The sequence below is a fragment of the Myripristis murdjan genome, chromosome 16 (genome assembly GCF_902150065.1).
Source record: "Myripristis murdjan chromosome 16, fMyrMur1.1, whole genome shotgun sequence".
Classification (NCBI taxonomy): domain Eukaryota; kingdom Metazoa; phylum Chordata; class Actinopteri; order Holocentriformes; family Holocentridae; genus Myripristis; species Myripristis murdjan.
In genome coordinates this window covers 12,848,072-12,862,733 of record NC_043995.1, presented here as the reverse complement: position 1 = coordinate 12,862,733, position 14,662 = coordinate 12,848,072, and the positions used below count along the sequence as shown (strand labels likewise).

Sequence of the window (14,662 nt, the reverse complement as noted above, 5' to 3'; positions counted from 1 at the left end):
CTACACTCCTCTCCTATCTGAGGGGGAGGCAGCAAGGTTTTCTCTAACCCGTGTGTTCTCAAGCCAAGAAAATGCAGTCGGTCTCCTTATATTCTTTAGATTCAGGTAATTTAGTTAACTTACAGTACATTCACTTCAGGTTCGTTTGAATACTTAAACACAACATTATTTGCCTTGTCATGTTAAGGGTAGTGGTTTATGACTGCAGTTTCTCACTTTGCTAAGTTCAGCAGGAATTTCCTTCATTGAACGGAACGATCTCTGGGTCCTTGTCATATTAGTCTCACAGAAAGTAGGTTATAGCCCCCTGGAGGTGATACATCTTGTCCATGTACACATCCGGCCCAGATCCAGTTTTAATCAGGTTCTAGCAATGAGATATGGGGAGTTTGGCATAGGTGCCTGTAAAACTTGGGTCATGACAGTTCTCCCCCAAGCCCTTAAGTAATTAAGCTGATGGCCCACAGAATCTTCACAAATGCTGAAAAAATGATCTGTGCATGGAAAATCTTACATTTAAAGTTTAGTAAATTAACTAGTGTTTCTCTTGTCCAGTTGAGACAGGAACCTTGTGGTTGGCCTCATGCATCCAAAGTGTGGAAATGATAAATGATATCATTAATATGGTTTGTTTTCATAATTACAGTTAAAGCCTGAGCGCTGGCCTGTAAAAACATCCATGCTTCTTTTGAAGTTCATTAAGGGTTGTGTAATTTGACCGGAATTATTTGGACCTTTTTAATGTTCGTGTTTCCCCCTCAAGAGAGGAACTGGGTAATATTAGGGATATTCAAATTGCTCAGTAGAGCCCATCTGCAAAGCACCAAGAGTGGCGTGCAATTATAGTTTCCAGCAAATGTGGAAATTTGGGCGTTTAGCAGCAGTTGGAGATTACAGCTCCCGCTGACAGTGTAATTGCTTAAAATAGGCTGTAATGAGGACTTTTGGTGCAGAAAATATGGTAATAGAAAAAATGTTGTCAGCTAATAGAAAAAATGTTGTCAGCTCATCTTTGACATTAATTTTGTAACCTGGAGGGCATTTATAAACAATTCATTAAAATATTCATGTGTGTTCTTGTGATGTCCTTGAGTTACATTGTCCTTGTGTCCTTTGGATTTTTCAGAGCATTTAAAGCTACATGCAATATTTCAAAAAGTTAAGAAAACACATCACTTGGACACTTAAGTATGAGTCTCTGTTTTCAAATAATTATCGCATTCTGTTTGGTTTTTTGATATATTATTATGCCTGTAGATCTTCTTCCCCATATATTCCTCCACTCAGTTCAGGCCCACTCTTTTTCAGTGGTGGTGGTTCATGTATGAGTTGAAATATTAGTGTGGACATCTCCATGTGAAATTAGACTAAGCCCTCGTCTGTGCCTAAGAGCTCACTGTATGTAACAGGAGATTGGTCATGGGGATGAAAGGGTTTTGTAGTAGTCAACTTGAACTTTTTTCCTCTTGTACAAAGGCACTCTCACAGTGGCCCATACGTCTCTCTTGAGTTACTTGATATGAGTGATCTGTTTGATCTGAGCCCGATGTAAATTAAAAAGCAGTCTGAAATAGTCAAGAAATGTATGGGATGAAACAATGGCTTTAAATCTGTCATTCTATGTATGGAGCTCCTATGGAAACTGGAGTTATTTATTAATAGACCTCATAAGGTCTCCATCTAACATCTGATTTGCCCCATGGAAGTCTTCAGACATTTGTCTCATGGAAGGAGTTAGCAGCAGTCTTCAATGATACAGGCTCCAGACCAAGCCATTCGCATCCGGAACAACTTTTACTACATTTGATATGTTTAATTTTTTTCATTAGGTGGCATTGTCATTTTAAGGTTTTCAATTTAGATGTGGGGGATTGTAGCTGCTTTGTGGTTTGATGCTGAGCATTTGGTTTTAGGCATCACTGCCTTCAAAGCTACGCCAATAATGAGGAGATGGATAAAACCTTTGGTGGTAAAAAGAACATTTTCAGGGTTTATTGTGTGGCTGCTTTTAGGAGTTTTGTTCTTGTATTTGTTGGTAGTTGCAGCACGTGAGCAAAAATTGGCAGGATTGAATCCAGGCCCTAATGAAAGACGTAACAGCTAACACTGATGTGATGTAGCAAAATTAGGGGCATTTTTTTTGTTTTTGACATCTGGGTAAACAGATCCAGATGCTGAAGATGAGGTGTGATCGGCAGAGACAGAGAAAAACTGGCTGGACAGCAGTTACACTGGATCATAACACTCCCAGGCGCTCTTTATTTTTTACGAGACAAAGATAAGGGCTTGGGTTTACTGAAGAGGTCCTTTTTTGGCTCAGCTCACTGTTGGAAGTTTTATGGCTGCTGAGTGCATTTGCCCCTGATGTGGAGGTTCTGATTGATGCATTGCCTCAAGATGATTTGGGGAGGTGCCTCTGAGACTTGTTGGTTTGGCATACACTCACGATGAGGCCCTTTCTTCTGCTAGATTCCTTCCAAACTATTTTTAGGGGTTCACACCACCAACCCTCATTGCTCCTAAATAATTGGTAATACATGTGAATTAGGAAACCCCTTTTTCCATTCTTGAAGACTTCTGAGAAACCCCGAGCTGTTATTTTACCACTAAATCTACCACCTACTAGACTAAGGATTGCTACTTTGAAAAATTCATTGAGCACACTGCTGGATGTTTTTCAGCTTTGTAGATATCTGTAGACGTTTAACATGACAATTAAATGTCAGGAATGTAATTATCAAATACACACAAAGGTTATTAATTATTGTGGCTTCAGATTTACTGTTTATTCTCCATTCTGGAATTGATCTAGTTTTGATAACACTACTGCACTATCTCTGGCATCTGTCTTTCAAGTATATTGTTGTGGTACACTTTTCTAGTTCTGCCTTTATTCTGGATAATATTGAGGAACAGGAAATAATGTGAATGAGTGATACTGAAGAAATGTAACAATATTTAATTTGGATTACATCATTTGAATTAAATTTACCTCTTTTAACTTTACTTGTTTTAGCTGTTTACCTTTGCTTGTTTTCTATTTGGGCTATATTCAGGGAAAATCATTGCATTATTCATAGAAACAAACATGCAGTGTCTCTGTCAGACTCCATAATCTTAAATTGCCTCAGACGGAATAAGGCCCAGTCTCCTCATGCCCACGCCACTCTTGTTTGTCACAAGTCAGAAAACACAAAGGAAGAAGTTGAATCAGTAAAAGAAAACAGCCTGTGGAAGTTTGTAATCAGATAGCACAAACTGGATAATCTCTGTCCCAATGCCATTCGGAAATCTTGCCTTTGATTCCCCGGCTCACAGGGAGCAAATGGCTTACAGAGATTCCACCATAAATCCGTCTGATCATCAGCTCAGCAGGGTCTTGTCTTCAAGACCGAGGAGACAGAGGGTGAAGACATGGAGCTTTGGAGAATCTATTTTCCTTGAATCCAACCCCCTGTAGCAGTAACAAAACCCATCTCGGACTGTAAATGATAAAAAGATGGGCTGATGTTGGCACAGTGTGCACTCCCCAGGCAGGTTGGAAGCCAGAGCAAGTGTCCTGATGAGAGAGAGAGTCAGACAAAATGATTGAACATCAGAGTATACTGTTTGGGATAGCTGTGATAAGGTCTATGTGCATGTGCCTATGTGTATCCACTAGTATTTGACAGTTTTGTTGTTAGAAATGGCAGCGTTTTTGTGACTATATGGCCATAGAGATGGAGGCTCTAGATTGTTTATAGTGTGTCAAACCCTCAAATAAACTTTTCCTGAAAGCCTTCCTCCTGTGTTTGTGTTATGACCCCTCCATACCCTTGCCCTCTAACAGAATAATTTTCAAACTGAGATCAGGGGACCACCAGGTGCCCTTCAGAGGGTTGCAGGGTCCCCAGCAAAAAGAGTAATAGATTAATAAATTGATTTCATTTTTGACATGTTCTGGAAGATAGAACAAAAAGGAAATTTGATAGCCCCTTTGCATGGAATTCATAGTGATCATAGTTTGGCTATACCAACTTTTGTTATTTCCTCTTTTAACAACATAAATGTTTTCAGAGGGGATTTCTTAGAATGAAATCCTCTCAAATGGGGGTCTGTGGTCTATTGTGCATCCTTGACATGAGTAAGTTTGGAAGCTCTAAATTTCTTCCTATAAGGACATGTTGGAATAACAAACGGATGTGCGTTTATCTAGCAAAGTTCATCAACACTGAGGTAAATGTTTCATGACTCTACATTTACCCTGCACCACTTGAAATGATTTGCAGTGGTTTGTTTTTGATGCAGGATTTCGTGTTAGACGGATGGCTAAAACAACTCAAAATGAGACAGTATAGTTCCCTATATTTGTCCATCCATTCATTTAAATTCCCAACATTAGTGCAGTTTCATCCAAGTGACCCATTGCACTGGTTTCTGCCTGGCATTCCAGCGTGATTTAAAGCATCTGTAGAAGGCAATGCTGAAGTGTGTCATTTAAGCAGAAGCCCTTGTGCCCGGCCACCACTGCCTGTGAGTCAGCTAGGCTACATAACTCACTGCTTTTGACTGCTTTGTCTTTGAGGTTTGATGGAGGTTTGGGTTCCTGGTGGGTTGAGGTTACTTTAGCTCCTCAGACAGTCCTCAGACACAGGAAAGCAGTTGGGGGAAAAATTAAACCCAGCGGCTTCCTGCATCCACTGAGTCAAGTGGTGATCAATACACTCTGGGCAGGATGCTGCCGCTTCACAGTCTAATCCCTGCTCTCGGGCCATCCGGGCTACAGGAATCCCTCAGTGAAGGTTATTACGTGCTTGTGCTGCTGGTGATATTGCAGTCTAGGGAAAGATTGTGTTGCAATTAGAGATAATGTTCACTTTATTAGTCCTTTCTTGATACAGTAATTCTCCTAAGAGATTGTGTTGCGGTTAGGGTCACTAGGGTCACTAGCCTGATATTTAAACAGGCATTTAAAGGACTGATTGCAATATAATTAAAGAAGACATTTCCTACTTTAGATTGCTTTTGAGGTCATCCTTTGGCTGTGATGTAACATGACAAGTGTGGCTCAAAAATGTTGCTGAAACTACATTATTAAAAAAAAAATCAGGCTCTAACCTACGCTAGTAACCACTTTTAGATTAAAATTTTGGGATATTCTTAAATATTTATGCAACAGGCTTTGATGTTGTTTCTCTCTCCTGCACAGTCAACTATAGTGGCCCTCCACTGTAGTTGGTCCATTTTTCCCCACTCTTATCCTCATGTCATCACCCATTACCTTTTTTACAGAGATGGACACATCTGACATTTTCTTTTACTTTGGGTGAAACAGAAAGCTATAAAAAGGAGTAACACAGTAACCGGGAGCCTCTGTGTGTAATTTCTCAGTGGAGAAAGGTAGGCTTGTATGACTCCATGTTACACAAACTGTGGGTGGTCTGTGTTTTATGTCTCATGGTGAGTGTGTGCTCCATTTAGCAGACCCTCACCCCTTTAACCTATGAATAATTCCACTCTTATTATAGAAATGATGACGCCATATAAGGCAGGGCATTTTTAGCCAGTAAAACCAGTGATGCAGCGCCAATCAGTAGCAAGCTACTTGGTAGAGTGTAAATCTGTGATTTCTCCCTCACTAGATTCTATTAAAACACATGTCTTCATACCTGACATTTTATGCTCCTTGAAGGCAAAGGAATGCTGGTGCTAGTGCTTTTCAAAAGGAGTTCACTTGCACTACTTTGTGTGTGGGTGTGTGTTAAGTTCGCTTGCTCCAGAGTGTGCTTGAGTTAGTAGTGTTTGCTTTTATCTTGGCTGGCCAGGGCCCCTGTGATATGTGGGTAAGAGAACAAGAATGTAATATGAATAATTGCACAACATGTCACTCTCCTTGAGGGAGGGGGGTATTTGGAGAGGGCATATGGTTAGCTGAAAAGATAATAAACATGCTGAACTTGAAGGAGTGTATCGCCCTGGCTTGACATTGTCCACATTGCTTCTTTACAATTGCCAATATGATAGGAATTTACATGTGTAATAATTGAGTTGTAATTGCCCCAAATCTATCGTGAAAACTTTGAGACAGTTGTAATTTCCAACTGACAGAGCAGTGCAGTCGAGATATTGGAATACGGTTTTCCATTCCCCTGACTGGTTGGTTGAGATTTCACAGAGATATCAAGGAGAAGACTATGCTTGCCTTTCAGCCAGAGACAGACCTCTCGTTGCATTTTTGTGTTTATGTACAATTCTTCCCTAAATCTCAGTGAAGACATCTAACTGGTCTCCTTTCATTACACTGAAGACAGTGAGAGATCTCAAATCAATAGGCGAGGGTTGCAGCTCCAAGGTGATTCAAAGATGCTGTTCAAATGATATGTTTCCACTGTAAGGTTAAAAATTTGACAGTTTTCCATCCTGCAAGGACGCTGATGAATCTTGACAGTAACTCAGTTGCTGTGGAACCTGGTATATAAAAGCTACAAAAACATAAGGCCTGCTGCATTCCACTTGCATGCTCAAACCCCCCTTCAATATGGCTTTTGGTATTTCTCAACATTGACGGAAAGTCCTCTCCCATTTCTGTCCATTTGATTTATTCTATCTTACTGGTTTCAGAACATTGATACTCTCCAAGAACACTTAGGCCTCTACAGTACGGGCCTTCCAGCTGCTCCTCACATGTGCAATTAAGTTGTCAGAGTAGCCTCAGCCACTACTTGCGCTGTTCTCTGAGGTTGGTGCTTACACTGTTGAAGGGGTGCTTATGTCTAGCATCATGTGCCTAATACTGTGTATGAAGTGATGAGCAAAACTGGGAACAAGGCTGGTTCCATTTCTGACAGATAGATGTCAATAATGTTTATGGTTAATCTGGCCCTGACCACTAGTCGTCAGCAACTCACCAACATGAACAGAAGATAGAATGATCTCTGAACTGTAGGATGCTCGTTGTGAAGCAGATACCTACTTAACCATTTACCAAGAGCACTTATTCCAGCTAACCTAGGCTAGAAAACAGTGGTTTGCTGGAGATGGATGCTTCAGAGGAAAAACATGATGTAAATAATCATGGACCCTGTGTCAATCCATCAGAAATTGTTAGATATTCACTAACAGTTTGAATTAAAAGCTGTGGCTGGGTTTGGGAATTCCCCTTTGTGTCTGACGGTTCACTTGAGAAAGATGTGTTTGTGTGTGTGTGTGTGTGTGTGTGTGTGTGTGTGTGTGTGTGTGTGTGTGTGTGTGTGTGTCAGGAGGCTGTGTGGAGTGTTTTATTGTAGCTAACACATTGCAGTTATTAGCATTAGGGGGTAGCTGTGCCAGCGTAAGCAGCATGCCTCACATGCTCAGTCTGGGCTTGTGGTTAGCTGATGGAGACATCTGAAGGACCAGAGCCTCTCAGATCTAAATCAGGAACAATTTCTCCCTCTTTCCCATTCTCTTTCTGCCTCTTCTTCTCATTTGCTTCTTTTCCACACTTTCCTTTCGTCTTACTCTCACTTTCCTCCTCTTTTTCTGACTTGGCTTCCAATTCTCTAGGCACCTTCTTTCTCTCACGCCTGTTTTCCCACTGTTTTGTTCTTTCTCTCTGTGTATGTCCTTTTCCCTACCTCTTCTTATCTCAAGGTTTTCTCTTTTCCCCTGGTCAGACAACAGTTTGGCATGTCAGGTCTAATAGTTGTAAGTGCAGGTCATCAACATGAACCTTGTATGCTCATATCGAGAGATCACTAGGCAGAATTTGAATGGGCTCTAATGAAGAGAAAATAGTAATGGCAGACAGCTAGACTGTTCAGTCCGGTTCCAAGTTCCATCACGGCACCTACATCACTAAAAGCCTTCCTGAGTTCCTTGTTCTTGGCTTTTCATCAAGACTTGGGATTGGAGTTACTATGACTTACAATCCTTTGTTTGAACGACAATTGTTGAAAACAAACATAGCTAGGATGAAAGAGCATGACCTCAGAGATCCTTTCTTTCTCAAGTCTTACTGCTGATACTGTGAGGAAATAATGAGCAGAAAAGCCATTTTGTAACAAAGAAACCGATTTTATGCATGAATACCCTGGCCATGAGATTTGCTATAAGTCTGATTATGGAAGAATTATGCACACTTTAACTGGAGCAGCAACAGCTACTGTACCGTAAACACAGGATTTGTTTCTGCTGGTATTACTTGAGGTTTGCGTGTAAGACTAGAGAATATTTCTTAGGGTTTAAATCCACACCACAGAATGTAATACGTCTGTAGTGAAACTAAATTGCTCTTAATAGGGTCACATTCAGATGTGGACAATAATGGAACTGATTGGTCCGCTTTACTGAGATCTTGCAGGGCAGGCCCTTGTCAAAACTACTGTACAGTGTTGTAGAGATTAGAGGAGGGCACTAATCTTAAGGTCTGGCTCATGGCTCTGCACAGTGAAGCCTGTTTTACTGTGTGGCACTTCTCAAGCCATGCCTTGTTACTGTCCCACAGTCACACATCTGCACAGCAACTGCGGCCAATTATATCATCCCAGGTTAAGTAAGAATATGAACAATAGCTGAACTAGATGTTGAAGTGAACTGAGGAGAAGTCAGAAGTCTTTCTGTTGGTCCCTGTGGGTCTGGTGCATAACCTGGGCCCCTGTTTGTCTTTATTGTTATTCTGGGCATGTTGGAGGAAGATATTAAACAAAACCAGTTTAACTTGGGTACAGTGGAGGCACTCTTGGCAGAACCCTCCTACATGACATCACCAGGACTGTCGTTGTGATTCCTCCGGGTTTAGAGTGAAATAGTTTTGTAATTGTGCAGCTCCTTTTGGCAGATGCCATGGAATCTTTTCCACGTCACCGCCCCCCCTTTCTTTAATGAACATGTTATATTTCTGGGCTTCTGAAAGAAAGGAGGCACATGTTTGGAAAATTAACCAAGTGCTTTTGTTGTAACTGTACACAGGGCTGAAATGTTCTTAGTAACACTTCTGGTATTGCAGACCTTGTAAACAGTCCCTCCTTTTGAAACGATAACAAAAAATCCCACAAGTCTGTCTTTTCTTTGTTGTGGCTGGGCTAATTATATAGGTATGAGGGTTTTAAAAGATGCAAATTACAGTTGATTAATTTGAGTATAACGAAATAAACAAGAGTTTCAAGTAAACCAGGGCTGGGTGCGTATTTTGTGGAACTTACTTTCCTTCATTTGAAGTCAAGGATATGTTGTTTATCTGACGGTTAACACAAACATGTACAGTATGTGCTGAGTAGTTAGCAGAGTTGCAGTGTGTGGTTTCACTAAAGAAAATTGACTTGGAAAAGATTTTTATGGTAGGATCATAACAGCTTGCTTTTGAACATTTGGAAGCTGCACATTAATTTTAGCCATACAGTTTATAACAAGGCTAAAATGCCTAAAATGAATGTAATTTTTTTTTTTTTGTTTGACTACCTCATATTCAGCGGCCTTTTTCAGATGCTGCATTTTCTGAAGCTGCAGTTTCTGTTACACTGGTCTTTCTCTTTGCCCACACATTTTCTTGTTTAGCTCAGGAAAACATGGCTGAAGAATACACCAGTTCAATTCTAATACAGCAGCACATTTTGTACTTTTCAGTACTGTAATATTTCATTAGTCAAATACATTCATTGTAGACTACATGGGAGTTGTCTTTCCCAGTAGTGGATTTCATTTCTTGGAGAGAGAGAGAGAGAAAACAGAGCGAGAGAGAGAGTGAGACCACATTTTTGTAATGAGCTGTTTTCAGTGAGATAATTATTCAGAATGTCACATGATGTGATATTCATCAGGGTTCATTTCGGGCTCTAATCCCCCCAATCGGCCATGGATTCCAGCTGCACGGCTGTAGTCTGTGTTTGTAGAGTCAGCTCTTTACACTGAGCAGGGTTGTATGTGAGTATTGGTGTTTTGTATGTGTGTCTGGTGTCCACTTTTGCTCATTTATGTGGGTGTTCATTTGTGTGCTTATGTGCGGTGGAGTGTGTGAAAGCCCGTCTTTGCGTTCTGGCTGGCAACAGCCTCCTCCGGTCTACTGCTGTCTGAAGAGAAAATGAGACCCTTGTCTTTAATCACTGTGTAATGGCTTTCTGCATTTGTTACAGTTTCATTAAAAACCCATTAGCAGCTAATTTTTAGTTGAGCTGATGGATGTGTTCGAAGCCAAGGGAGGTTAAAGAAAAGGTAATTTGAGTCAATTGCGATGAGCCCTGTACTCTTCAGCTCACATTCCAGTGGGGTCATCATCAATGGGCCAAGCAGCTTAAGTGTAAAAGAAGTGTCCACGTACCATTTGACAATACTGGAACCTTCCCAAACAGTGACCGCATGCTTGAAGCATTGAACCGCTTTTCATCTCTGATTCCTCTTGGTGCCAGCTGGAAGCCATTCTTATGAGAACCAGTGTCATCCCTGTTATAATAACCGTCACTCTTGCTGATTGTATTTTGAGGAGATATAGAATGAAAGGAAGGGTAAAAGAGTAGGTGATGAGGAGTAACAAGAAGTTGAACAAGAAGTTGAATGCAGAAAAATGACAAAAAGCGAGGAGAAGAATGAGGGGAAAGCAACTGAAGCAAAGGGGAGGAAGAGGATGAAACAGGAGGAGGAGGAAGAAGCACAGGTGGTGGAAGATCAAGCAGACAAGAAGAAATAGTTGGGCAGGGAGGAGGACAGAATCAGAAGGGAGTGTGAAAGGAGGAGGAGTAGCGCTGAAACAGGAGAAATGAGTGTAAATGACCCATAGAGCAGCAAAAGAGCTGTGTGTTCTTGCTGGACATGTGGTGTGTGTGTGTGTGTGTGTGTGTGTGTGTGTGTGTGTGTGTGTGTGTGTGTGTGTGTGTGTGTGGGTGTGTGTTGGTGTGTGTAGGGTAGGCTAGCAGAGTGAGTGTTGTTGGTGGGGTTCCGCACCAGTGGAAACACAATCTGAAACCCATCACATCCACTCTGTGTCTTCCAACATTCACCAGCAGCCAGCACTGGCGGTGCTGTATATTAGGGTGAAGAAACTTGAATGGTAAAATGTGGCGTGTGTGTGTTTTTCATAGAAGGAAAGGGGAGGTCTGATTGCTGGACCCTCCCGAGGGACGGCTTTCTGTGGGCCCTGACATGGGGGGGGACAAGGCCTCAACATGTCAAACCTGGTGTGTGTGTGTGTGTGTGTGTGTTTGTGTGTATATGTATGTGTGTGTGTGAGAGTGAATTAGAAGAGGAGGAGGGGTTGGGGGTCTGTCTGAGATAAGGAGCTATCGGGTTTCCTTCATTTATTTTCTCACTCCATAGGCCTTCGCCCTCCACTGCCTGGCCTCCACTCGTCAGGCCTGTTGCTTTGATGTCAGTGTGAGTTCACCAGCGACCTGCAGAGGAAAAACAACAATAACAAAAGAGCATGTTTACCCAGCAATGGTCTTCTGCATGCTCCCATTAATCTGCTGAAACAGTGTGAAATTGACCAGTTTTAAAAATGTTTGTATTTCAGAGATCAGGCAGTTACAGGCAGGCAGGCAGGCCAGTCAGCAGCTAATCCCAGCCAACATTTTTTTGTTTTTTTTTCTGTGCTCAACTGAAATTGAAAAATTGCTCAGTAATTTGTGGGGAAAAAGAAGGAGAAAATGTCATATTTTACTTTTCAGAAATGTTGTATTGGGCAATAAAAACAAATGGTGGCGGTTTTGTTTTGTTTTAGGCCAATTGATGTTGACGTGAAAGCCTTGGAAACGACAAGAAATGGCAATAGGACCATTATTTTGTTTTTTTTCCCACACTCTTCACACTATGTTTGTATTATTTTCAGTAGTCCAAAATGGTTTTAAAGTTTTTTTTTTCTTCCTCTACTTGTTGAAACAATTGCATATAAACCATATTCCTTTCCAGTACAGTTGGAGTAGCTGAATCAGGCTACTTGAATTATTATGTGTTTTTAGACTTCATCAAATTGAGTTCAGATCCGTGAAATCTGCCGCCATCGTTATCTGAGGTAGCCCCTATGGTCCACTTAGCTGAAATTTTTTTTGTCTTTGTCAGTGTTACTCACTCACATCACAGTTAACATGTAAATTACAATGGAATTGCAAACAAGCTACCTTGTTTGCATTGTGAAAATATTGACAGTATCAAACAAGGTGATAGTTTCCAATAGATTTTGGAAGTGGTGGTGGGGGCTAATGTGTTGAGCTGCTCAGTTGAGGGTTGACCCTCCAGACAAGCACAACACGCTGCCTCCTGGTCCCTGACCAAGCCAGACGTCTGCAGGGGAACAAAGGTCAGGCTTGGCCTTCCTGTGCCCTAACCCTCCGTGGGTGCCCACTTACCCTCAGAGTAGGGGGTCCCCCTCATCTGTCACTCACACTGCCAATGCCTTTTTCCTTTTCACTTGTCCTCAGTTGGTCCCTCTCTCCCTCCTTCCTTTTCTCTCTCTCTCAGTTGCTTTTAATCTCAAAGTCTCACTCTTTTCACTCGTCCTCATCTTTCTCTCGTCTCTCTCTTTTTCTGTTCCTGCTGCCGTCATCCTTGGCCAACAGCTGAGTTGACATGCCTGCAGGCTCCCTCTCCATCCCTCCATCTCTCCCTCCCTGTCCTGTGCCTTTCCGTGGCATTGTAGGGATCAGTTTACCCGGCAGCAGCTGAGGCAGGCTTCATTTGTCCCAGGGCTTCCCTCTGAAAAGGCATTTTTCACCCCTGGAGAATAGCTCACTGCCCATGGTGACATTGAGCACTTAATTGCACCACTGCCAAATTTGGCAGTCTAGTCTTATAGTGACAGTTTGAGTTGTTGAACTCAATGTTCTCTAACCCTGCAGGGCCATGCATTCCTTTTGGTATAGATGTGAGACTACAGGGAGAGTGTTTGTAATTTTAATTTGCTCAAAGCATATTATGATGTAAACTAACTACCCCAAAATGTGAGCATTTCTCCCTGCTTGACTTACCTCATCTTGAGACCAGCCTTTTGTCTTCTCCATTGAAATATCTGTAAATAGGTTCAGATGCAGCTTTTGAAGTGATGGCAAGTTTAATAAATGAAGTGTGAATAATCAGCAACAAGTCTACATCAGATTATTTGCCAATCTCTATACTTTGGAACCTTGATGAGGTATTTATTATTCCTCTCAGTTCTGTTTACCAATTCCCACCACTTGGTGATGGAGAAAAAACTGCTTGCAAAGTGCAGCTCTACCGCAAGCGCCCTTACTGAACTGAAGTGTAAATATTTCTGCCAGAGCCTCACTTGCCTATTTTGGCAATTCTTTGTTTACTTTACTGCACTGTGGGATATTTGCTCCTCTGTGAGTGTGTCCACTGCTCAAATTATACAAAGTATGTTTAAAATGTAATCTTCATCACCCACACACAGAGAGAAAACGTCTCATCATCATTTAATGGGGTCAGAGCCATTGAGTGTGTTAGGCGTGTGTGCGTTTAAGTATGTACAACATCTGAGTTGTCTGAAATGTGTGGGGGTGGCTCTTAATTTCACATTTGTGTATGAATAATTGAGTGTGTGTATGTGTACGTGCATGTCAGATTATGTCAGAACTGAACACATTTGGCGGCCCTGCTCACACACTACACTGAAGAGCCAAATATGTTTGGTTTGACACTTTCACTGTTTACATTAGTCAGGATAACGAGTGACTCTTGAGACCCTCTGCCACATGGATCACCAGTTTAAATACTAACCACATGCAATCTTTCCCTCTCTTAGTCCAGATTGTCTGATTAACTCACTGCCCAGGCTGACTATGAAAAGGTTACAATGCTGCAGTAACCCCTAATCAATGCCATACTGGAGGTTAACACTCATCACTCTCCACCTTTTGCCTGCCTCTATTTTTAGAATGTCTCTAATATGGTTTGTCCCCTGTCCTTTTTTCATTTGCTGAATTTGCTGAACCTTTCTGTGTGTATTATTGTTTTTTTCTTTTCTTCCCTCTATCTTTCATTGCAGACTTATGTCTACTGTGGATGTGACTCTGAGGTATTGGTTAAATTAGTGGTTGAACACAAGTAGAGAATATTAGCTACAGTAGTCACAGTGTGTCTTTTCTTGCCTCAGTTATAATTTAATAGGCTATTGTCCTTTCCTGTTCCTCCCCAAGGTTTATGCAAAGTTTTAAGGGATTTAGACGGAAAATCATGTGGCTGTATTCCAAATTGGAGCTGTATTTGTCCCATGCGTGCTGTAGCTTAAAGGGAAGATTCGTCCAAAAAACAGAATTCACAAATTTTATTCCAGTGATCTCTGATCTTCAACTGTTGAATCAAGAGTTGTGAACACGAACAAGTCTCCTAAAACTTGGAAACACGAAGACCAAAGCTCTCTTGAGAAGGCTATATTCTGCTAGTAGAAATTTTACAAGTCCACAAAGTAAGTCACTTTATTGTTAATGGAGCTTCTCCAGAGTTTGTCACTTGATGACATCAGATATGAGAGCCTTGTTTCTCTGCTTTAAGCTTTAGGAGAGAGTTCAAATATATTACTCAGAAATACTGATTGGACATCTACAACAACAGTGAAATGGGAATTTGGTTTAGGGAGGATTGTCTGTTTAAGAGCTGTTTTTGACTTGCTAAGCTATGTTGATAGTTGTAGTTACCCTAGCTGTAGACCTAATAAAAGTTGCTAGCTGTCAGTTTTTGCCTCAGTGACCTTATGACCCCCCCAGTGTTTCTCCTCATG

At 41.4% G+C, this 14,662-nt stretch overlaps 1 protein-coding gene across 3 annotated transcripts in view; it reads left to right on the top strand.

The window, feature by feature from the left end:
* Positions 1-14,662, top strand: part of vps13b (vacuolar protein sorting 13 homolog B) — a 379,425-nt gene that overhangs the window by 6,432 nt on the left and 358,331 nt on the right. The window contains exon 4 of one of the 3 annotated variants that reach the window (XM_030071614.1): positions 13,931-13,960. The exons of the other annotated variants lie outside the window; for them this stretch is intronic. Coding sequence (XP_029927474.1) covers positions 13,931-13,960 — 30 coding nt within the window. The remainder of the gene's footprint in view (positions 1-13,930; positions 13,961-14,662) is intronic. 3 annotated transcript variants of the gene reach the window in all.